The sequence below is a fragment of the Parus major genome, chromosome 4 (genome assembly GCF_001522545.3).
Source record: "Parus major isolate Abel chromosome 4, Parus_major1.1, whole genome shotgun sequence".
NCBI classification, from domain to species: domain Eukaryota; kingdom Metazoa; phylum Chordata; class Aves; order Passeriformes; family Paridae; genus Parus; species Parus major.
Genome location: NC_031771.1, coordinates 5,145,663 through 5,168,947, shown reverse-complemented (window position 1 = coordinate 5,168,947; position 23,285 = coordinate 5,145,663). Strand labels below are relative to the sequence as shown.

General features: G+C 40.5%; 2 protein-coding genes and 1 long non-coding RNA gene across 5 annotated transcripts in view; 2 read left to right on the top strand and 1 right to left on the bottom strand.

Annotated features, from left to right (window-relative positions):
* Positions 1 to 621: 621 nt before the first annotated feature.
* Positions 622 to 14,597, top strand: QRFPR (pyroglutamylated RFamide peptide receptor). 2 transcript variants are annotated; one of them, XM_015624817.3, is made up of 6 exons: positions 622 to 1,232; positions 9,234 to 9,392; positions 9,972 to 10,033; positions 10,803 to 11,038; positions 11,389 to 11,433; positions 12,362 to 12,450. In XM_015624817.3, the coding sequence occupies exons 1-6, from the start codon at positions 893 to 895 to the stop codon at positions 12,363 to 12,365; spliced, it is 846 nt and encodes a 281-aa protein (XP_015480303.1). In that variant the 5' UTR covers positions 622 to 892; the 3' UTR covers positions 12,366 to 12,450. The 2 variants fall into 2 exon arrangements, with proteins under 2 accessions (XP_015480303.1, XP_015480302.1); XM_015624816.3 differs by having other exon boundaries at positions 624 to 1,232; positions 11,336 to 11,433; positions 12,362 to 14,597.
* Positions 11,466 to 23,285, bottom strand: part of LOC107203185 — a 35,981-nt gene continuing 24,161 nt past the window's right edge. The window contains exon 3 of the long non-coding RNA XR_001521077.2: positions 11,466 to 12,009. This is a non-coding gene — a long non-coding RNA (uncharacterized LOC107203185). The remainder of the gene's footprint in view (positions 12,010 to 23,285) is intronic.
* TNIP3 (TNFAIP3 interacting protein 3) overlaps positions 17,115 to 23,285 on the top strand; it is a 54,051-nt gene continuing 47,880 nt past the window's right edge. For both annotated transcript variants that reach the window (XM_033513625.1, XM_015624821.2), the window contains exons 1-2: positions 17,115 to 21,370; positions 22,622 to 22,763. The gene's annotated coding sequence lies outside the window, so the exon portion shown is untranslated. The remainder of the gene's footprint in view (positions 21,371 to 22,621; positions 22,764 to 23,285) is intronic.

Genomic DNA, 23,285 nt, shown 5'->3' with positions numbered 1-23,285 from the left:
ACAGCATCGTCTCTTTCTTTTTTCCCTCTCAGCCTGATCCCAAAGTGAGGAGAGGCTGGTTTGGGAGTTTCAGCACCCACCTTGGGCATTTCGAGCCTGAGCATCACCAGTGAGTGATGTGCAATGCAGTGAGGGAGGGCAGCGATGGGAGGGGCAGCTATGAGGGGGTCCCAGTGCAGTGGGAGGTTGGGGGGCCCAGCACGGTGAGGGGACAGCTGTGTGACGATCGGTGAGAGGAGCCTGTGAGGATGTCCTGGAGCTGTGAAGGAAGGGAGGGTCCCAGAGCTGTGAGGGGCAGCTCTGAGGGGTTCCCAGAGCTGTGAGGGGCTGTGAGCGGGGTTCCCAGAGCTGTGAGGGGCTGTGAGAGAGCAGCGCGCTGTGAGGAGGGTTCCCAGAGCGGTGAGGGGTTGTGAGCGGGATTCCCAGAGCTGCGAGAGGTTGTCAGCGGGGTTCCCAGAGCTGTGAGGGGTTGTGAGGGAGCAGCGGCGCTGTGAGGCGGGGAGGGGGGGGAGGTCTGAGGGGAGTCCTCGCGCGCCCCTTGCACACAGGAGCCGCCTCGCGCCCATCCCGCTCCGCCGCTCTGGGGCGGGGGGAGCGGGCGCGCGCCCGGCGCTGATTGGCTGCCGCCCTCCGTGGCCGCACGGCGGGCTGCTCCCGGCTCTACGCGCTCTCTTCTCCGCCTTCACCCGCGGGCTGCTCCCGGCTCTACGCGCTCTCTTCTCCGCCTTCACCCGCGGGCTGCTCCGGGTTCTACGCGCTCTCTTCGCCGCCGCCGCACCGCGGGGTCCGACCCGGAGGCACAGTGGTCCGGCCATGGCGGGGCGCGGGTGGCGGCGCTGAGGAGGTTGAGGGGAGTGTGACGGGGGTCAGTGTCGGTCCCCGAGCGGGCGCCATGCAGTCCCTGAACATCACCCCGGAGCAGTTCGCGCAGCTCCTGCGGGACAACAACGTGACGCGGGAGCAGTTCATTGCTCTCTACGGGCTGCAGCCTCTGGTGTACATCCCGGAGCTGCCGGGACACACCAAGGTGGCCTTCGTCCTCATCTGCGTTCTCATCTTCGTCCTGGCGCTCTTCGGCAACTGCCTGGTGCTCTACGTGGTGACCCGCAGCAAAGCCATGAGGACCGTCACCAACATCTTCATCTGTTCCCTGGCGCTCAGCGACCTCCTCATCGCCTTCTTCTGCGTGCCCTTTACCATGCTGCAGAACATCTCCTCCAACTGGCTCGGCGGTGGGTGCCGGGGTCGGGCCGGGGGGCAGCGGGCAGGACGATGAGGGGCAGCGCCGCCGCCGAGACCTCCGTTCCCCCCGTCTCTGAGGGAGCCTTCCTGCCCTCAGTGAGGGAACCTAACCCTTCCCGTCCCCTGCGAGGGATGCCCTCTCCATCCCTCCCTCACGTTCTCTTAAAATAACCCAGTGCGCTTTCCGGCTTGTATTCCTTAAAAGTTGCTGTGTGCGTGTGGGAAGCGGTTCGTTGTGTGGAGCTGGCCAGGAAGCCTTGCCGTACTACTTTTTCCTTTTTTTTTTCTTTTTTTTTTTTTTTCTTTTCTTTTCTCGCTAGTTAATGAAATATGTCTGGTAAATGAGATACCAGTCTTTATGCAACTTAAGTTCCTCCGACAGCTGTCTGCTTGGAGACAGACCTCCTTAACCTTTTCTGAGGAAAATAATATCTGTAGAGGAACAGGTGACTGAGAGAATATTTAGAATTTATGCTGAAATAACGCATCTTTTTATTTTTTTAAAAATTCTTGTTTTCTTGGGAGCTATGCTGTATTCTTGTTGATGTGAATAACCTTTTGGCAAAGCTTCCTTGATGCGTAGGAAGAAGGAATTTCCGCCCCACCCCTTTTCTATGCATCCCATTTCCAGCTAGTAAAGAGTAAGCAGAAATAGGTGCAGTAGAACTGTATATGGTATTTGTCTTCCTTTTTTTTTGTTCTTAAAACAGTGCTTGACAACTATAAGTGGAAAAATAAAAGGGATGGTTTTGTGGCAAGTAGCAGACAACATCTTGTACAACCACAAATTGAAATATTTTTCAGAATATTTCAGAATGATCAGGAAAGATGTTGATGAAGTGACACATTTATGTTTCAGTTTCCAAGGCTTACTGTTGTTCTGTTGTTTGGAGACAGTGAAGGTTGTTGTCAGAACATGAATTCTAGAACTTCTTACAGACAAGAATGCTGGGTGGGAATTGACAGGTCGGAGGAGACTTGGAGCACTTGTGAGAAATGGGCTTTATTACAGAAACTTCAGTGAGAAGTGATGAATCCAAAGCTCCTGGGACTACTGATAGTAAGGACAACTGTGCTGTTTTCTTATGAGCTGTTCTGCCAAAGATAACCTTTGTAGTTCTTCTTTCTCCTAAGGAAGGCTCTGATCTGTCAGCTTGACCAAACACCTGATTAGAATCAACTGAAGCCTCCATGTGGGGTGAATTACAGGAGATAGGGCATGGGCATGTGGAACAGTGTGGGGAAAATGTATGTCTTTCTTTACACTCAGTTACTGAGGGTGCCTGACAAAAATGTAGAGATAGTGAATGTTAAAAGGTCTTGTGTAGTAACAACAAATCTCCTCAGGTATTCAGTATTTGGGTAGCTAAAGTACACTGTTCTCTGGGGATTACTGTATTTTTTGCCTGTCCTCTTTGCTGTGCTAGAGCATTTTCAGTACAAGTGAATCCTTAGGTCTTCTGATCTGGTGAGATCTGACACAGTGTTGGGAGGACATAATATCATTGATTGGGTATTAACCCTTTACTCTGGGGGATGGAGGGTGTGAAGTAAAATTGAGGAAAACAAATGTGTGAACTGATGGTATCCCAAGGGTGTCTGGTTCCTGATGCTTACACGGTGAAGCATGAGTGGTGGTTACAGTTGTACTGCAAATCACGGCCTGCCAGTCCTGGAGGAGTCTTTTCCTTGCTGGCTTAACTGGTTTAATTTGCCTTCAGGCTTTCGTTTTGGAGTCTGAAAAAAATCTTGTTCTCACCCACTGTAATGCAACATCCCTGAGTAGTGCAAGATGCAACTCTGTTATAAAAAAAGGTGATTTGACTTGTGGTCAAATTTGATCCTTGGTGGACAAAGTGGTGCATCCTGAGACACTTGATGCTAGAAATTTATTGGGGATTCTGAGCCTTTAGTCACTTCATATCTTGATTTACTTGCATCACTAAAACAAGCGTCTGTATTAGGCGGTGTAAACTGAGATGTGTATGTTTTGTACTTGGCTTTCATTTAGAACTGGGTCTTTATGTACATTTTGTATATGTGTGTTTGTGTTTCTTCCCTTCAGAAACCCACAGAAGAATGGGAGAGGGGAAGAGGGAGCTGCAGACACTGTAATGCAAACAAAAGAACAGCCACAGTTTGAGAGTAACTGAAGCTGTGACTTCTTCCGTGGGATTTCATATATTATATTTATTATAATACACTCTTAACTTCACCTGCAGTTAAAAATCTCAGTGTGTCTCACTTTGCCTGATGATGGAGCAGCGTTAACACAGACCCTTTAATTCTCTATGGGTAGCAACTGGAAGCAGCACCATATTGACTAAAAATTAGTTTTGAATTGGTCCTGCTTCTGATTCTCTGATCTCTTTAAGAATCTGTGTAGCTGTGTGAGTGTAATAGTGACAGTATATGATTTAATTCCAAATTTAAAGTTTGCAGCTGAAATGGCTGTGATTTCTAGGGGAGCTTGGAATGAAAATCCAGCATGCTCACCTCTCTGTAATGTGAAGAAAATGAAGATTGTTGCTTTGTCATAAATGATCTCTGGGATCATATTTATTGATAAGAAGAGTGAAATGGGAGCTCAAGTGGCAGTAAATAGATGCATACAGCAGTAGTGTGTCTTGGTGCAAGCTGAAGCAGTTGAGGACTTGCTCTCATATAGTCCTAGGTGTGAGGCAGCAGCAGTGGTCCTGTCATAGTGATGACAGCACTATTAAAGATAAATTTGGGCTTTTATCTCTGAGTCAAATATTACAACAGTTGCTTTGTTTCCTGACACTGCTTAGTTAGCCGAGTGTTGTCTTTACAGAGCTGCCTGGGGTGACGAGAGGATTAATTTAATGTTGTGTAATGTAACAGTCCTGGAGAAAGATAAGGGCAGCACTTGAGCTTACAACACAGCCAGCACTGTGCTACGTTCTTGTGAATTTTGCATCTTATCAGTTGGAATGGGTATTCTCAAGACAGGTGTCAGAGGGTGACATTTACCTGTCACTTTGAGAGCAGTGAGTCATCTGACGCACTCCTGAATACTGAGGTGCCCTCGTGTATCTTCTCTGGCCTTCAGCTGCCACTCAGGAGAGGGGTGGGTCTTCTGTATGCTGCCTCTCGATGTGACAGCTTCCTCTTCTCTAAAGGCTTGGTGAAAAATCAAACCTTCTACCCAGCTGAGCCTTTAAGGTGCTGTTTGTGTCAAGCAGTGTGTTGTTACCTTTTAGAACTTAGGTGTGTGAGAACACAAACATTCCTTGCTGAGGGATGAGAGCTGGATCTTGCATCTATACTGAGAGCTGATGTAAAGCGATGCCTGGGTATGCAACACCCTTAGGGATATCATCTGTGTGATGATGAGTGATGTGTACTGCTCCAAGTTACAAAATGTGAGGAGAGTCAACTTGCTTGCTTCGAGTGAGGTGGAGAGAGCTCATTACCAGCTGTGATAAAAATTCCAGTGCAAGGGCTTGATCAACAGCATTTTACCAGAGGAAGGAGCAATTTTACTTTTATCAGAGAATCGTTTCTGGCTTTTACTTTTGTTACCCTGATGAAAAAGTGATATTTGAAATGACTAAATCACAGTTCCAGGCACAATGTCTGATAAAAGGAATAAAACATTGCTTAAGGGAATGCTATTTATAGTTGCAGTCTCTGAATATGTTATTATTGGGAAAACTATTCATTGCTTGAATAATCTATGCAGTTTTTAGCAAGCAGTGAATAAGGAATACTTTCAGCCTCTTGAAAAAGAGAAACAATTAGTTATTTTCACTCCCAGTGTTCTGCTGCAAATGATTTTCTTTCCCAGTTGAAAGTGGTCAGTATTAGATGCTGTAGAGCTGTCTTGACTGCCAGTCTGTTGGAAGTATTCTCTGAAAGCCTAACACTGTGGAAGTTTAAACATTCTGGTACATAACTAAGATATTAATTAAAGTGTTATTGTTATTTAAACTATTCAGAAGAGTCAACACTTTGCTGTACTACTACCAGTGCAGAAATTACCACAATTCCAGTGATTTTGAGGTGATCCCAGCACTTTAGGCTTTAACCCAGCACTGGAAAACCTATGGAGTGAGATTTCAATAACCTTGACTGAACCTCACTAAAGAAGACTTTTGTTCTTTGTGTTTGTTTGTTAGTCATATAATCACCAAACCATCTTCCAAACAGACACATTTTTACCAGCTGGATTATAATAAAGGTTTAAGCTAGTATATTCCTTTAAAATTATCTGTTACTCTGCATTAAGTCTGAACACAAATGTGAAAATTCGCTTTAAATGGTTTTAATGTATGTGTTTGACACAGCTGATTCTTTGCCTGTCTCAGTCTCTTTTTAATTTCACTGTATTTACCACAGTGTAGTAGCATAATTAATATTTTTTCCTCAAAACTTATTATGTCTTCCTTATAGTAAAATGTTGGCACTTTTTTCTCAGTTTTTCTGTAAGGGACTTTGAACTAACAGACACATAAGAATGGGGTTGTATCAATTCCTTCTTGCTGCAGGTCAAGTTTGTTCTACACAAATGGATTAAATATTAAGTGAAAGGTTCATGTATTATTCTGAAATAATCACCTTGTTTTAACAGTAAATTTAATTTTCCATGGGTAAAGGCCTGTTGATATTTGTAGTTTGAAAACATAAGTTATATAATTTAAAGCATTGGAAGATCTGGAGAAAGTCCCTAGTAAGCAGTTGGGAATGGCTGCTGTATTTTATAAAAAAAAAAACAAAACTAAAAACTAAAAATAAACACAAAATAAATAAAACTAAGAAGAGACTCGATGTGAAAAAACATTCACTATTCTGCCAAGTACAAGGACTCCTTGTATCTCAGGATTAAATCCCATTCAAACACGGATGGTGGAGCTGGATCTCAGGTGTGTTGATGTCAGAATTCCATTGAAATTGGCCGTTGATTCCATTGAAGTCTTCTGTTGGCCCTGACATTCTAAACAGTTTATTTCTTTCCTTTTTTCACCCAGGCAAATCTGTTTTAAATAGTTTTGTGAAGGAGAGTTGACTTCCTTGCCAGCAGTCTCTCAATGTTGATGGAGGTTTGAATTTGAAGGCACTTGAGGGTCTCTGATTTCAGAAAGTGGGAAGCATTTGTGTAGTGAGTGACAATTCAGGGTAAGCACGAGAGCCCTGAAGTGTTGCTGTGTTATTGTTAATAACACTAATACTCAGAGACTCTCTAAGTGGTGGCATCAAAATCTTCAGGGAAGCTGAATTTTGTTCTGTTTTTGCTTTTGGTACACAGATGCTTTGTGAGTAGCTTTTACCTACTATTCATTTGAAAATGTCATGGTGTTTGTTGTAAAAAAACCTTGTGGCTGTTTTGTTGTGGCCTTCAAATCCACAAAGTATGTGCTGTGTGCCTCAGAGAAGGCATTTCTGTTCCAGCCCGCTGTGTCTAATGGAAAATATCCTTTTGCTTCCCATTTCTTGGAAGTGCTGATGTCACTCCTTGTCCAGCTCAGTAGGCTCAACCTGCAGGCATTATGTAGACTTATATTTTTAGCTACTTTTATGTAGCATAAGTGCTTACTTTTTGTTTGTTTGTCTTCAAAAAGTTGAAGTAGAGGGTTTTTGAAGCCTTTTCTCCTGGGAGCTGATCTAAAGGCGTAGTGAGTGGTAGTCTCTGCTCCTTGACAGTGTGGTTACTTGGGAGAAAATGAGAAGATATCTATTAAAAAAATGTAAAAAAACAAATGGGAGTTCTCTCCCTAATGTGGAATATATAGCTGGGGGAATTCTCTTTGTTCTTTGAATAATTGGGTGCCAGCTGGAAATTCCACCAGACTGATGGCGAAAGTCTTTTCTCATTTTGTTCTTTGAGTAACAGCGATACTTCCTTTGCATCCCTGAATGCTGGGCTTCAGTAGAGTAGTGCATTACAGGAAAATAAATCTTTGTAAGGCAAGTATAGTTCAAGTGGACTTAAATTAAGTTTGGCCTTTTTCAAACTGTCAGAAATAGCCTATGGTGAAAGTTTGGGTTGTTTTTATAAGTTTTTTGTTTGTTTGTTTGTTTGCTTTTTTTCCATTTTCCCCCAGTGGCAGCATACAGACTTGAACTCATTTCCTCATTTTAAACAGGAGCTTAAACATTTCATTAACAAGTTTTGCTTTTCTGTTTGTTATTTGTAGCAGGAGTGCCTTCTAACTTAGTGAAGCAAAAAATTAAAACCAACTCTTTGGTCACATTCACTGTTTGCCAAGTGCAGAGTAGGTAGGATTTGGGCTTGCTTTTGGTTTTATCTCCCGACAGAAGTTTAATCCCACTGGGTGAAGGATGTGAATTTGACAGAGTGGGTTTAGTGTTGTATGTACAGCACTTTCTGTACTGGGTGTAGTCAGAAACTGATGAGATCTGAGTTACTTAAATATTGGCTGTGTTTCATGAGGTGTTTCCTTAACGCATTACTGAAGTCAAGGAGGAAGCAGGGGGAATTTTATTTTATAAACTGCAGTTGATACAGGGATGTGAGGATGTCTTGCCTTGCTCTTCCTGATGCCCTGGAAAAATACATACCAGGTGAAAAACAGGCTTGCAGCTCAACTCAGCCACGCAGTTCCTACTGGCCACACTAAGATTTCATTCAAGGAGCTTGAAACTGGGCTGCATGGTATGGTTTTATTCTGGTTCAAGCCACGTCTGTGTGCACATGCACCGTGTTGCTGGTGTTGAATATGTGCTTGAAAGGTGCTTGATTTTTCACCCATTGCTGCTTGTCCTCTCCTTCCCTTTGTGGAGCCACAGAAAAAGGGATTTTTTGGCAACTAGAATTGGTAAGACCAGTAGCAAACCAGTTGCATCTTGTAAGCTGAAGGGGCTTTTAGCTTGGCCTAGCAAGTAGAAGTTTCTCTATTCCTTGTTCCCTTCATGGAAGGTAGGATTAAATTTTCAGAGTTTGTTTTTTGTCTGTTTTCTGTGCTGTTTCTGCTTAAGGTGTCTGCAGCATCTTAAAGCTTAACTGAAAATTGGATCAGATGGTTCTTAGGCTGTTTTGAATTGATGGATTATATCTGAGTAAGGTAAAAATAATGGTCTAGTAAGAAAAATAACCCTGTCTGTTGCTGAAATGAGTAGCTGATACTGAACTGTAAGAGTGTGAGGGAACTGTGGAAATATGAACAGAGAAAATTATCTCAGGTCAGAAAATGGGTAAATTAGAAGAAGATTGGGAAGGGTATTAAGGTAAGGTTTTTTTGCAGAATAATTTATACCTCTTTCTAAGATGGCTAGGGCTGGAGAATGGAGAATGAGTAATGTTAAGAATTGAATGTGGACTTTGGAAAGCTGTTACAGCAACAAAACTTGAAGTTGCATAAACACAATAGGAAACTGTATTACTTAGAAAATGCAGGCAGGAAATTGCATTTGATTTGGACAGGGGCACTAACATAATTTGATAATCAGCAGAGGGGGAGATTTGGAGAAGAGAAGGATGATGGAGAGGTTGAATTTTTCCTCTTATGCCTCCTCCTCTATACATCTCACTTGACAGGATGATGCATTAAATGCCAAAGTGTACAGATAGAGTGATACCTAAAAGAGCTTAAGGAATGTGATAGCAACAGCAGAAAAAGGAAACTTGTAAACAGGTAACACTCAGACCTTCATCAACTGGAGAGTAAGCTGTCAAAATGAAAAAATAAGAGATGTCTCTGAAAAAATAATAAATGTCTCTGTAACTTGACATGTTTGAAAACAGATGATGGAAGACTTGGACAGAAGTGAAATAGGAGTGAGTGTCAGACTGATAACAGAGCAAGTGAATATGTCCTTAGAAATCCTGGCTTTGCAGATGTGTACAATAAAGAATGGCTGTGGAGAGAGAGCTGCATTTGACAAATGGCTTAAATTGGTGACTTAGCAGTTTAGATGTTAAAATAAGTCTAAGAATCTTGGTCTGTTATTTTTAGTAGTGGAGTCCAGTGTTAATAGCTGTTGCATGCCTTACTTTGTGATTATTGCAGGTGCCTTCGCTTGCAAGATGGTGCCGTTTGTTCAGTCCACTGCTATTGTAACTGAGATTCTTACAATGACCTGCATTGCTGTGGAAAGACACCAGGGAATTGTGCATCCCCTAAAAATGAAGTGGCAGTACACCAATAAAAGAGCTTTCACAATGCTTGGTAAGGTTTTAAGCATCTCCAGTAATTGTGTGTGAGAAATGATCTTCGGTGTAGGCTGCATGGCGTAAGAGAAGGCACTGATATGACCAGTGATTCAGAGTTAATTGACCTTTATAAAATAGCTCAAGGATAGTGTCTACAAGTAAAGTATTTACTAGCCAAAAGTCTAACAAGGTATTTAGCATCTGAAGTCAAAAATGTACTTAACAAAGAGAAACCTTTAGCACCCATTCTTTTTTATTTTTTCAAGAAAGGTTTAAAATGTACAAGTGCTGCTTAAGCAATGTCAAAGGGAAATGGTCCTTCCATTGTTCACAGAGAGATTTACTTCATGCTCCTTATGCAGATTAAGTGGCTTTTCCTGTGGAATATCAATAAATGGAGGTAGTTTAAGAGACAGAAAACTGATGTCAAAAGAGTGTGTTGTCATTGATGTGAATGTTGACTGATATATACCTCATAGAAGACTTTGTTCTTTGCTACAATTTTCTGCCTTGCCTGACTTTTCAAAGCTGTTGAACTGTTCATACCAAATCCTGCTTGTAGGACAAATTATTAAAAAAATGTATTTTTTTACAGGCGTAGTGTGGTTGCTGGCTCTTATCGTTGGGTCGCCCATGTGGTACGTGCAACGGCTTGAGGTAAGTCATGTCAAATGGGGATTTGCCTATTAAACTCAATCCTTGCTGGATCTTCTTGTACCTTCAGGTGAAATTGAATCAACTCTGTGAAATTAGAGGGTGATAAGGGAGGTGGACCTTTAGTTCTGTGTGCCAGCCTGTGAAAGGCTTCGGATTAGAATTTATATGCACTGGAAGAAGGAATACCAACAAGGACTAGTCATGCCTACTCTCCCTAATTATGTCAAAGAGCAGTAATTACATCTGTGACTTCCACTGTGGCTTTCTTTTGGTTTATAGGTGCACTGGCATACAGCAATAGAGGGCTTAGATTGCTGTTTCAGGATGACATAGTGCTCCCCAAGATCTGGGAGAACTGTGCTTAGTTTAAAATTAATTAGCTGCTCATTATATTTGATGAGTTACCACACTTGTGTGGAGGTTAAGCAGGAGGCTTGGCAGAATCTGCTGCTTGTGAGTCTGAATGTTAATAATTTTCTTTTTTTTTAAGGTGGCTAACGTGTAAGGTTTCTCCACATCCATCTTTACTTACAAGATGTGTAGCCAAGGTCTCCTTTGAAGGGCAAATCAGAGCATCTCCCGGCCTCTCTTTGTCAATTCAGATCAAACCCAGCACTTGATGTGGAAAAGTGCTTGAAGAAATTTAGTCTCCGTGAAAAATCTGTTGAATTTTCGTTGTTCCATGAAGAGAAATGAATATCTGAATGTGCTTGGGTTTTTCACTTGGGATAAACGCCTTAGTGACTCATCTTCTTTGCATTTGTTACAGGTTAAATATGACTTTCTGTATGAAAAAGTGCATGTTTGTTGCTTGGAAGAATGGGCCAGTCCCATTTATCAGAAGATCTATACAACCTTCATTCTTGTTATACTCTTCCTTCTTCCACTGATGCTGATGCTTTTATTATACACTAAAATTGGCTATGAACTCTGGATTAAGAAACGAGTGGGAGACGCTTCAGTTCTTCAAACCATTCATGGGAGTGAAATGTCTAAAATATCAAGGTTTGTAAGCAAAATGCTCTTGGAACTTTGACTTCTAGAAAGCTTTTTTCCTGATTTTTTTTATTCCTCTTGAATAGAGTTGAAAATGCCTTGCAAGGCATGCTAATGTCATGCTGCAAAGTCCTCTGCTGTCCCAAAAAAGAGCAATAAAGTCCTAGATTTATATGATGCATTCCTTGAGGGTTTTATTTGCATCTGCAGCCATCAGAGCACAGTCACAGATGTAACTTGAAGAGAGATATGTAACTGCCAGCCAGTTCCCAGTGATTCAGTGTGGAATTCTTGGTGCAATTTCAGGAAGAAGAAGCGAGCAATTGTTATGATGGTGACAGTGGTGTTTCTCTTTGCAGTCTGTTGGGCCCCTTTCCACGTGATTCACATGATGATGGAATACAGTGAGTACCTGCCATATCTCATAGAATAAAGTCTGTGGTTTTGTTGGGTTTTTTTTGGTAATGGAACTTCAGGTTGTGAAAAGCTAATGATGCTACAGCGTTCAGGTCTAGAATACCTTCTGCTAGCAAAGGTTGATGTCCTGCTTATAAGAAGGACGTAAGGAAAACAGGACTATTAGAGGGGTGAGCATCTCTGTGTAGATTCTTTTTTCTACCATGTCTGTTATGCTGCCCTCATTTGCTGAAAGGTCAAAAGTATTTGGCTGGAAGGTAAAAGTTATCTCTGAGCATAAAACCTCTTGAAGTTTTTAATTATATTTAATTTAACTTAACTGTTTTGAGTTCAACTGAAAATGAAACATCCCTTTTATTGAGGTAGGCGTATTGGAAATACAAATACTGGCCATCACAGTGATGATACCCAGTGAATCCAACTGGAGTTTTTCAGTGCTCTTTACTGAAAACTGGCTTGGAAATGCCCTCAATGCTTATTTTGTTGGCTTTTTTGCTCTTTGCTGTACTCCCTGGGGTTTTCCACTGTTCTTCTCCCACCTCCTCCATAGACACTGGAGCAGCCTGTGTGCAGGAACAAGAGGAAATTTCAGTAGTTGTAAAGGCAGGAGCTGTTTCTTTGTCTCCTATCACAAATAAGATTGTAGCAGATAAATCAATAGTGCAGCCAGCTTTTTTGCCTCAGAAATTTTCTCTTACATTTGATTCTGTTGCTACCTACATACAAAGCAGGACTGTGTGATAGATCTTGATTTTATCTTGTTGGTGAAACTCAACTGTTAATGTTAAGAACTTCCAGCATGGGTTTTTATTGATTTTAAACAAAAGCATTTAATGCCAAACTGGATAGAAATAGGCAAAGTAATAAGCATTTATGATATTCTGTGCTTACAGCATTTTTTTTTCTCCTCTCCAGGTAATTTTGAGGAGAAGTATGATGATGTGACAATCAAAATGATCTTTGCAATTGTCCAGATCATAGGGTTCTTCAATTCTATTTGCAACCCTATTGTGTACGCTTTCATGAATGAGAACTTCAAGAAAAATTTTCTGTCTGCCCTCTGCTTCTGCATTGTGAAAGACAACACATCCCCAAACAGGCAACATGGGAACTCAGGAATTACCATGAGGAGGCAAAAGCCAAGTGCATCTCAGAGAGATGCCCTGGATTCGGATGAAGGCAGGAGGGAGGCATTCAGTGATGGCAACATCGAGGTCAAGTTCTGTGATCAGCCAGCTTCCAAAAGGAATTTGAAAAGGCACCTGGTCCTGTTCAGCTCTGAGCTTACTGTGCACTCTGCAGTAGGAAATGGACAGTAGCATCAAAAGTGTTTTGGGAATGGAGAAGTCTTCTCAATAAGCCATTTAAAAGAGTTGGCTACTTTGCATGCTGAAATGAAGGGAGAAAATGTGTGGACTCTGATAATGTTGGGATAGTGGCTGAGAAAATGTAAAATTTATTTTATAATGACGAGGAGTAAAACTTTGGAAAACAACATTACTGTATGATTTTCAGGAGAAAAAAATTAATTTCTTCCTGAGCTAATTTAGGGCCTGGTTGCCCTGTGCTTTAGGTAAACAAAACAACTGCAGCTTGCTCCGTTTATTCTGTATCTGGACTGTACACAGAAGACAGGAACTATGGAGGGCATGTGCACCTTTTTTGGGACAACTTGGAAGTCTGACATGGGGCTGACCATATAAGATCTGTTCTCTGCATCTTTGAGGACAGAGGAGAGCTTTAGACCTGAGTTCAGGAAAGATGATGGAGACTGAGATGCAATTGTCTTTTAGAAAAAAGAAAGGGAATATGAGAAAGCTATCCAGAACATGACTCTGAAGAGATTTAAGATTTAAACATCGCATGCATGTTCAGATTTTGTTAACAGGAAGCATATAAGTAATTAACAGTGCATGCATAATTACTGTACTGTTTCTATAGGTTAATTCTTGGGTACAAATTTAAATGCTATTGTACTGCCCTGCAAACTGCATTGTTCTACTGGAAAATGGAGAAGCTGAAAAAGTGCTGTACAGGAGAGTGCAGATGCAGGTCTGGTCTGTAGAGTGAGCACTGAATTGGATTTCCAGTCATGCTTGGACATGTGACTCTCAGGTTGAAAGGGTGGTGTTACCATTTTCTGGAGGGTTATGAGGGCCTGATCCAGAGCCTGTTGGGACTTCACATAAGGCTTTCAATGGAATTTCGTGGTCTTTTGACCAGAAGCTCTGAAGCCATGCTTGCATTTTTGTCTGTCCATCATCTTGAAACAGGATTAATTGCTGTCTGAGAACTGGGCCAGTGCTTTGTTATTTTAGGCTTCACAGTAAATTGTGGGGTTGATATCCATGTAAATTCTAAATGTTTTTGCTCTCAGTGGGCCAAACTGCAAAATTGCAAAGGTATGGTTGTAAGTGTGGGACTGGGGTAGAGGTATGATCTGGAGTGGTGCACTGGGATCTGGTCCCATAAACAAGGCCTTGAAATACAGAATTTGCCACTCCAGCTGAGGTTAGATTGGGTCTTTTAAGAGCCTGTAAAACGTCAGTGCTCTCTTCTGTCACCCCTTGCCTCACCTTACGGGACCTTGGTGCTGCCTTGGCAGTCAACTCAAGATTCTTTCACATTGCTACTTTACACTTCATTGTAAATGAAAACTTAGGATAAAATGTCCTTGTATAATTTGGAAGTAATCTGCTCCTTCTCTAATGTCTGCAGATTGCAATGGGTTTGTGACACACTTTATTTACATATATATATTTTTTTATATTCTATATGATACACTCCTGTGCACTGACAGAAAGTTCCTGACTTGTTCTGAGGGCCAGGAATTAAGAGCTTAATGGATTATTGTCATAGTTTTCCTCAGCAGATGTAAACTTTAACTGCCTGATGGTGAGAACTATGTGTTTGGATAGAATCTGTGCCTGAAAAATAATTTATTTTAAGCTATTTATGTATTTGCACTGCTAATTTCAGCAACAGATTTTAACATGCATTTAACCAAAACGTCCAAGTATCTTATGTTTTTGTTTTGTCTTACCTGCTTCTTCTGTTGTCTCATAAAACTGTGTCAATGAATAACTGCTGTAGTGTTAATTTTCTTTTCATTAAAGTTCTTTTATGGCATTGTTGGTGCTGTTTTGCACTAGGGGATATCTGCTGTAAACTTCACTTTGAGTCTCTCTTTGTTTAAAGATTCATGTGATCTTATCTGTGCCTCTTTAGTGATTAAATTCCAGTCCTGTTACAGGTGCCAGCTGCTCCTGTAATCCTGAGAGCTGTGGTTTAAAGGACTTTACAGAATGAGGTGAGAAAAGGGAAGAGAAGTCCAGTCTCTTGGTTGGAGAGAAGTAATAAATGTTTCAGCACAGATTTGTGGGACTATGGTTAGATTAAATATAAACCAAAATACAAAAGACAGTTCTCATACTATTCTTAATGCTAATTAAATTATCTGTGCATTTTTGACAGGGTAGTTATCTTGAAGCCAGGCAATCTTGTCCTGGCTGCAGGGAATTAAAGATCCATTATTACTGTAAGCACTACCAGGATTTTGCCCATGTTTTTTAAAACTGTCAGAGCTTCAGCTTTGATTTAGCCACCAAAACCAGTTGTTCTGTTGAGGTGTGTCAGTTTTGAGTCCAGGCTGGTAGCCTGTCCCTTGCAGTGGCTTGTACTCTGTGTGTGGCTGTAACTGAGTGCTACAAACCAGGAAAAGCCCTGCTGTCCCTCAGCCTGCCTGTGCTTATTTCCATCTTCCAGTAACATAATTGCATAGTTCACCTGCATACAAAAATATTCTTGGCTAATGAATTTATCAGAGAACAGAAAAAAATAACCACACTCATTTCCTTAAACTGAGAATATTTATCAAAGCTATTGTGTTCTTTGAGGAGAAATGTTTGTTCAAGTTTTTTACTATCTTGGTTATGAATTTCTTATAATTTCTTTGATAAAATTAAAGAGAAGCTTCTTTTATTCTCAGCTGCAAGGGGCTAAGCCTTTAGGTTGCAGTGAGATGATGCCAGGAACTGACAGGCTGATGAAGACAGGAGCCTAAAAGGACAAATTCAACTGAACAGAGACTTTGGAAATGAATGGATGAGGAAAAAGTGTCAGATATGTCAGCTTGTTCGATTGATACCAGAGCATTAACAAGGAAAACAGTGAGTAGAAGGGAGTGAACCTTCTCAGTAACTGTAGCAATTAAAAAATATCCAATATCATCCCGTTCCAAGGAATAACCAATTGCCAGTGATTGCCAAAGCAGCAGAGATGTGTGATGTGCCTGCATCCAGGGAGTGAATACATAAATTGTCAGCCTGGAGATGTGTTAGCCCTGTCTGTGTGCTCATTACAGGATTAGCTCATGTGCAGTGCTTGGATGTGCTGCTTTCAGCATGGCAGAAGCTGTTGAAATGTGATCCAGCAGAGTGAAAGGGACACCTGAGAGATCAGAGAAATACGCTGAAGAGGAGACCTGGATTATTATTGCCCAGGAAAAAAAAAAAGAGGAGTAAGTAGAGGAAAGGATTTAGTAGAGCTGTTGACTTGGAGAGATGGGAGAGGAGGATAATCATGGCAAGCTATATTTTTATATGGATTAGAGTTGATCTGAGTGTTAGAAAAGTTGGGAAAGTTTAGGAACTGTATTCAGAGAGTGGTTTTGTGAACAGCAGCATCTCAGTGCACAGGGCAAAAGGCTGGGAAACGTGGAAGCTGTCCTGGTTCCTCTCCAGGTGGGAGCACTGGAATGGAGCAGGAGAAGACAGGTAAATGTGGATTTAATGCACACTAAAGAGGTTAGATTGTGTAAATCCCTTCAGAAACATTGACATAACAATCTTTTTATTTCTGTCTGTACTCAAAGTCCTGCTTTAACCCCTAAAACTGGCTTCCAGGAGTACTGCTGGACATAGAAACCATCATTAGCTTCCTCTGTTGAAGCTCCAGTGAGGCTGATGGATTATGAAGTTATTTTAAAAGCTCTGGTGTGATTTCAGATGAAGGATCATGTGCTGGTTTGTTATGAGTTTAATCTCCCCCCAACTCTTCATCCACATCAGTACAATAAAACCTCCTCAGTCAAAAGCAGTTGAAAAAAACAGAAACCTAGTTCCTTTCATTCCATAAAATGCAAGCAGTCCTACAAGTTAGGCTCTCACAATGTTTGTTTTGCTACAAAAGTGCTATCCTACAAGCCAGGGTTGTTTTTGAGAAGGTTAAAGGGTATTTACCTGTACCTCACGCATTCATAAAAGAAGAAATCTAGTAGAGATACAAACAAACTTCTACAAATTGCATCTGTGCCCTGTAGGGTGCTTAAAATGCCAACCAAGACTTGAAAAGATGTCCTGCTGATTGAAAAAGGTTGAATTTTATTTCTCAGCCTCCTGTGGAGTAATACAAAGCTTTATATGAAAAGCTCTTATTTCCTTGCATTTTCCATTTTTTTCCACAAAACAGTAACTTCTGCTTATTTCTTATTCTTTTGAGAAATAATCATTATACCTTTTCCCCAAATATATTGTGGAATATGTTTAGTTTATGAAAGGGACTCTGTCCTAAAATTACATAATGTGCTTGCATTGAAAAACTTTTTTACATTAGCACTTCTAAGAGGAAAATATATGTATTTTTTTTAAAGTTTCTGATGAATTCTCTTTACAGTATTCTAATTTTTATTTGCTCTTTTCAATGCCATCACTAATTTTTTCTAAATTAATTTCACCAGGGTCTCTCAGGACTCATTTTCATCAGGTAAATTTACTGTTCCCTTGGATATGGTCCTTTTTTTCTCTATCTCTAATCCTTTCCATGCTTTCTTAAATTTTATGATCTTATACCATCTTTCCCCCATGCCCCTGAGCAAAGCCTTAATTAAATGATTTAAAATTTATGGCATGGTCTCCACAAATCTCTTGTTTCATCTTGGAAAGTCATGAGAAAGCTTTCAGGCTTTTTCAGTGCTCTGGAATCTGATTTGTAAATCCATTTCATTTTCCCAACTGAAATACACATCCTTGCTATTTGCATTTATGCCATCTTGATAAGTATTCTAATGTATGGACATAGAACTGTTGAAAGATCAGGGATAGTTCTCCTATGGTATCACAGGTGCAGTCTTTTAATTTCATTTTCTGCTTCAACAGTTTGCTCAAGCAGAAATTAGTCAGGGTTGAACTGTATTTTCCAGTGTTGACAAATAAATTCTTGACTGACTTAATAAAGCAGAAGTGCTCTGACTTACAGATCCGCCACACTGGAGGGGAAAAAAATATCCTTAAATATTCTTTCTACTTGTATAAGAAAAAGATCAGCATGTTTAGGGTTTTTAAAAATTTCTCTTCTTAATTGCTTTTTAAGGTGTCTTTCCCAGACTTTAGATAGTGCCCAGATTTGGCTGTGCAGGGTGAGAAAGCTGCTGACAGGAGTGTGTGGGAAGAGGCTGAATTATAGTTCTCAATTTGTATCAGGGCTGCTCTGTGCTCTGTTTGTTGGCATCCCGGTGAACCTTCTGCTTTCGTGGTGTCACTGAACTCTGCAGCTGCCTTTGCTTAAGATCCCTCTTTTCCTAACAGCTAAACTTTGTTTAGTAGGAGGTTGAGTTTTGACTTCTGCCTTTTGCCTTGCTCCTTTTTTTTTTTTTCTCTCATTGGTTTGTTTTGCTTTCTCACTTAGTGTCTGTCCTTTTTTCTTCTCCCTTTTGCTTTCCCTGAAGCAACTCCTTGAGTTCCTTGTGACCTTATCTCTTTTATACAGATTAGAATAACCAGGCAATGAATTTTGACAACAAAGTCAAGCAGCCCTGTGGTTCAGAGTTTTTATTCCATCAAGTCTGATTATCAGATTACAAACTGCATTTCCAGTCCTTATTTCAGGCACCCTTGGAAAGACCTTGCCCACTCTACTGGCTACATTAGGCTTGCATGTGTATATTTTGTTTCTGAGTTGACTTTATATATTGACATTTTATGTCTCAGGCTGCTCATTGACATGTTTCCATTTTAGTATTTTTTTTCTTTGATGTTACAGACTTGTAATTATTAGGAAGTGAGGCTTCTCGGTAACGGGCCAGCTGCACTGGGAGAGTTGGGTTTTTTTGCTTTAAATAACAAGTATAGATGTCGGTCTTTATTGTACAGATGACAGCTAAACTATGGCTTATAAAAAGGTCCAGTGACTTCTGGTAGTCTGTAAAATACACTCAGTGCAGTGCCTTTTGTGTGTGTGTGACAGCAGAAATGTAATGTTCTTCTGCTTCTTGCCTCTAACACATGGTTTCCATAGATACATCTGCTAAACACCCAATTTAGCTATTAGTGAGTTCAGTTCATAACTGGAGAATCTTAAAGACAGTGCAACAGGTAGAAAATACTTCATGTCTCCATGGGTAAAGTATAAAATATATCCTACTAAAGATCAGTATTGAGTATCATATTAAAGTTTCGTCCTCAGGCAGAATTGAATTTTGGAAGAGCAGATGTGTGGCAGAAACAACACCTGAAAACTTTCCAGCGGCTCGGTGGGGTTGTGGCCCTGCTCGGGCTGTAGATGGCACCGTTGCTGCACATGAAAAGCTGAGCTCTTCCTCCCGAGGGAATTATCCTACAGGCGTTTGGAAGCATGTATTTCATGGTAGGACTTGGTAAGGGTTTGATAGAGCTCTTCTTTCGCTAGGATTAGAGAGAAACATGGAGAGAGGGGTTGGTTGTTTTCTGTTTTTTTTCCCTTTGTGGAATAGTGCTTGGAAAAGCAGTTGGAACTCATGACTGAGTGAGGACCCATGGTATAAACAAGCCAGTCAAAATTGGTTTTATTGTATCTCAAATGTTTAAAGTTTCATCTAGAAGTCATCCTTTTGCTTTGGAAACTTGTTTTCCAAAACAAATAAATACCACTCTTAAGCCTCTCTCTTTTTTGAAGCTGAGCATTTGAAATACAAATTAGTGAATGGATCTATGAAAAAAATCATAGAGATCAAGGCTCTCTGAAATCCTTCAGAGACAAATAGTTTCCAGATTCTTCCCCCGAGTGTACTAAAATGCCTTGTAGGCATCCCCCTTCTCAAATCTGGGGATATAGTGGAGGGAAGCCAAAGGGGAGAGAATAAAGTGTTATTTATTAACAGTCAGGAGAAATCTCAGTTCCTAAATGGTGAACTTAAAAATATAAAGGGTCTCAGAAAGTGATCTGTTTTTGTTGCAGATATTCACATATATATTTTTGTTATTCACAGATACTAGTTTAAACATTTTATGCAAGCTAAAAAAAATACAACCTCTAAATTCTCAAAGGGAGTGGAAGAACTTTGCTATTAAAGTTTAAAAACAGCAAAAAATACCCTTGTGCAGGCAAATAAATGTAGCAGCCTGTCAAGATCAGCTGTAAAATACAAGTCTTGCCATAGTGATTTAAGTTAAGGTTCCACAAATACTAGGGCAAATGAAGATTATTTATTATATGAACTTGCTAAGAGTGTAAATGGAGGAGAAGACTACTGGCTATCCAAGGTAACACAAACCACGAGAAAAAGAGGAAAGTATTTGCCATAATTTGCTCATGGAATGATAATATTTTTCAGTGAGGTATTGATGGGTGTTCATAAAGTCTGAAATAGAATAAACCCACTTTACTGATGTGGGGGGAGGAGCAGAGAAGGACGTAGCCACAAAAGTGGTTTGTTTGTTTGCAAAGTAACCTGAACAGGCAAAGGAACTTTCTGAATTTACAGTAATCAGCTCTTTTGAATGGAAATATTTGATAATCTTGTAAAATAAATAAATAAAAAAGGCAAACACTGGCTTCCTTTTTTATTTTTATTTTAAGGAAAATATTAATGTTAGTATTCTTAGCATGTGATATTTTCCTCTCTAAAGTAAACTTACAGAATAGCCATGTTATTCCTTCCTGATTTTTTTTTTTTTTTAATATATTTTGGAGATCCCAAATGCTCCTGGAACTTTTTTCTTTGTTCACTCCTGTGCTGCAGCTGTGTGTCTGCCAGGCAATAGGCAAAGTAAGTCCTTTCACCTGGTGTACTTGGGGCATCTTGGAGCCAGGTGAGTGCTGGGTCAGCTGTGCTTCTGTTCACCTGTGAGTAATTATGGCATCATCTAAGGCTCCAGCTCCTACTGATTTTTTAGAGATGATGAAAAATTAGATACTGGATTGTAATTTCTGCCTAAGAGCTGTGTCAGAGATGGTTTTCAAATGTTAAGCAACCCTTCTCTCAAGTGAGATCTGTTTTTTGTTTTGTTTTTTTTTTTCCAAGAGAGGGAAATACAGGGGGTTGGTAGAAGGGGAACTATAAGGGGGTATATTCATTTTAAATCCAGCACAGTAGTTTTGGATTCATGCTGTGTTTGTGCAGTGTTCATTAGAAAAGGCCTTAAGTGATAACTGTAATTGAGGATCAAGCACACCATTATATCTGATAGATTTTTCCAAGGAGTCTGTGTAGCTTTCAGGGTTAGGTGTGAAATATGGGCATGAAACTGTGAATGATCAAAATCAAATGAGACAAACCATCTTTCCTCGCATTAGCGTGGAACTGAGGCAGAGCTGACGATTGATTTTGTTTCTTTTTCTGTATTAGGGTCACTTTTTCGAGGTAGTTCATTAAAAGCTGATGCCTGAAATGGTTTGCTTTTCCCATTGATCTGTGTATACTCGGTTCATTTACTGTTCAAATCATCGCCTTGCTGCTTACAGCTGAAAGACCCCTGCTGCACCAGGACTGCTCAGGCGTCAACTCTTTGTGATCCCGTTCCAAAGCTGTCTAACACGTTTCCAAGGAAGGGGGAGCAAAGGATAGGGAAGGGCGTTCGAGGAGTGTTTTGGCTGATGCATCTCTAGCGACACCTTGTGGGATGTTTCACAGAATCCCCTTCAACTTTTTTGGGGAAGGAAGAAAGCAAGGTTTGTTATACAAAAAGCTGCTCAAATACTGGGATACACTTAAACCTTTTCACTCACCTGTAATTAAAAATAAGCTATACTGATAAACTTTCTCGTGTTAAAGTTGTCCTTCCTTAGTCCACTGAGGTGTTAAATACTTCACCCATTGTGGGTGTATGAATAATTTTATCTAGAAATAAAATTTAACTCTTAGAAATGAAACCGATTTGCTTTCAAGTGAAACAATGAGAAATGGGAATGTTGCAAATCAGCTGGCATTATTTAGGTGTACTCAGTACAGAGCTCATTGTCCTGCCTGGTAAAGGTTTGATATTCTGAGGAAAAAGTGGCCAGGAAAATTATCTCAAAGAATTAAAAAAAAAGGAGTATTTAGAGATCTTGAATCGATATTTCATTATGCAATAATTTGTTTTTAGAACATTCTGGTGATTTTCACCTACTTGTAAGATCTTTTTTTCTAATTGAGTTATACTGGATTTAACTGTTTTAGCTAGGTATGTTAAAAGATTTGTTTCCTGTTGCTTGCTCTCATTTTGTGGAGATGCTTAAGACTGTGGGTAACCAAAATCTCCTGTAGAAAACGTAAAAAGTGGTTCTTTTTTATGTTCTTAAAGTTTTATGCTGGTTGCAGCTTCACCCATCTGGCATTTGAAAATGCTTGCTGCCTTGTGCTGGTCAGAAGATGAATCCCAGCTAACCCCAGGGGAACAGAGCAAATTTTTTTTTTTTGAGACAGACCAGTTTTTTAGGAAATTTTGAACCAAACTGAAATAATTTGAACCAAATAAAAATTTGAATTTTTATTGCTGAGCCTATGGGTGTGGAGATTATTGCAGAAGAGATGGGACATGTAGCAAGATAAATTGCTACATGAAGATAATTTGGGAAAGAGGACTGAAAAGAGATTTGAAAAATTGCTTGCTCAGAAGAATATTTCTTCTGCCTGTACTTAAGTACAATGAATGGAAATTTAGCTTGATCCTTTACTGACTGAGAAGGAGAAATTGGAGACTTCTAGAAAATGCTGGGGTTGTCTTCCAGCACAGCCCAGCTAGATTGATTAGTTTTTTGTTTGTCGGTTTTTTTTTTTTTGTCTAAGCACTCATCTTTTCCTTCCCTTGCATGCCTGGTGCCTCTGGCTTTCTACCCCTCCCTTAGCCATTGTAGGCTTCTGTGGAGTTCTGTGATTTATCCTTTAATTGGTGGCCTTGATTCCACTGAGAGTGTTCTTTGCTTCCATCTTTTCCCTAGATGGAAGCACTGGGCCAGCTGAGCCTGAGAAAAGTAAAAAGGGGTCTCTAACACCTGAATCCACTAATCAGTCCAGAGGACCTCTTCTATTCAAAGCCTTCCCACAAAACCCCGCTGTGAAAGAAAGCAGCTCTACAAATGGGTGAGTTTGATCTCTAATTTATATAGTAATTAATAATACACAAACAAATTGGAGGAGGTTTTAGCCAGGTCTTCTTCTGCAGTTCATGTGGAGAAATGAAGCTGTTTTATACCCCTTACATTGCTTTCCTTTTAATTTATGCATATTGATACTGCCTGCTTACTTCTTGCTTTCCATGCCTGGCCTTTGAAAGTGAGATGTTTGACTTGTTGCTTAGTTTTGTGGTGTTTTCTTTGCATGCAGATAGCACAGGTAGAGGGCAAAGGCAGATTGACCTGCTGGTGTTGCCTCCAGTCTCCATCTCTCAGTGGTGAAGAATTAGAACTTTTGTAGCCAAACTTAGTGCAAAGCTGATACCTAAAGCAGCTCTTGTAGGGGGGCTGAGTGCAGAAGGGCCATGGAGCTCTGCAGTTTTCATTCTCTCCTGGACTGAAGCAGACAGGAATTGTGACTTGGTGAGGTAGCACTGTGGTCCAGTAGCAGAACATCCCTGGGTTCAGGCTCTGCCTGCTGATTTTTCCT

What these genes read in the sequence shown, in the direction of transcription:
- QRFPR (XM_015624816.3), top strand. Translation starts at nt 893, where the DNA reads ATGCAGTCCCTGAACATCACCCCGGAGCAGTTCGCGCAGCTCCTGCGG. An exon ending in GGTACGTGCAACGGCTTGAG is followed by an intron (nt 10,034 to 10,802) that starts GTAAGTCATGTC and finishes CATTTGTTACAG; the next exon opens with GTTAAATATGACTTTCTGTA. An exon ending in GAAATGTCTAAAATATCAAG is followed by an intron (nt 11,039 to 11,335) that starts GTTTGTAAGCAA and finishes GTGCAATTTCAG; the next exon opens with GAAGAAGAAGCGAGCAATTG.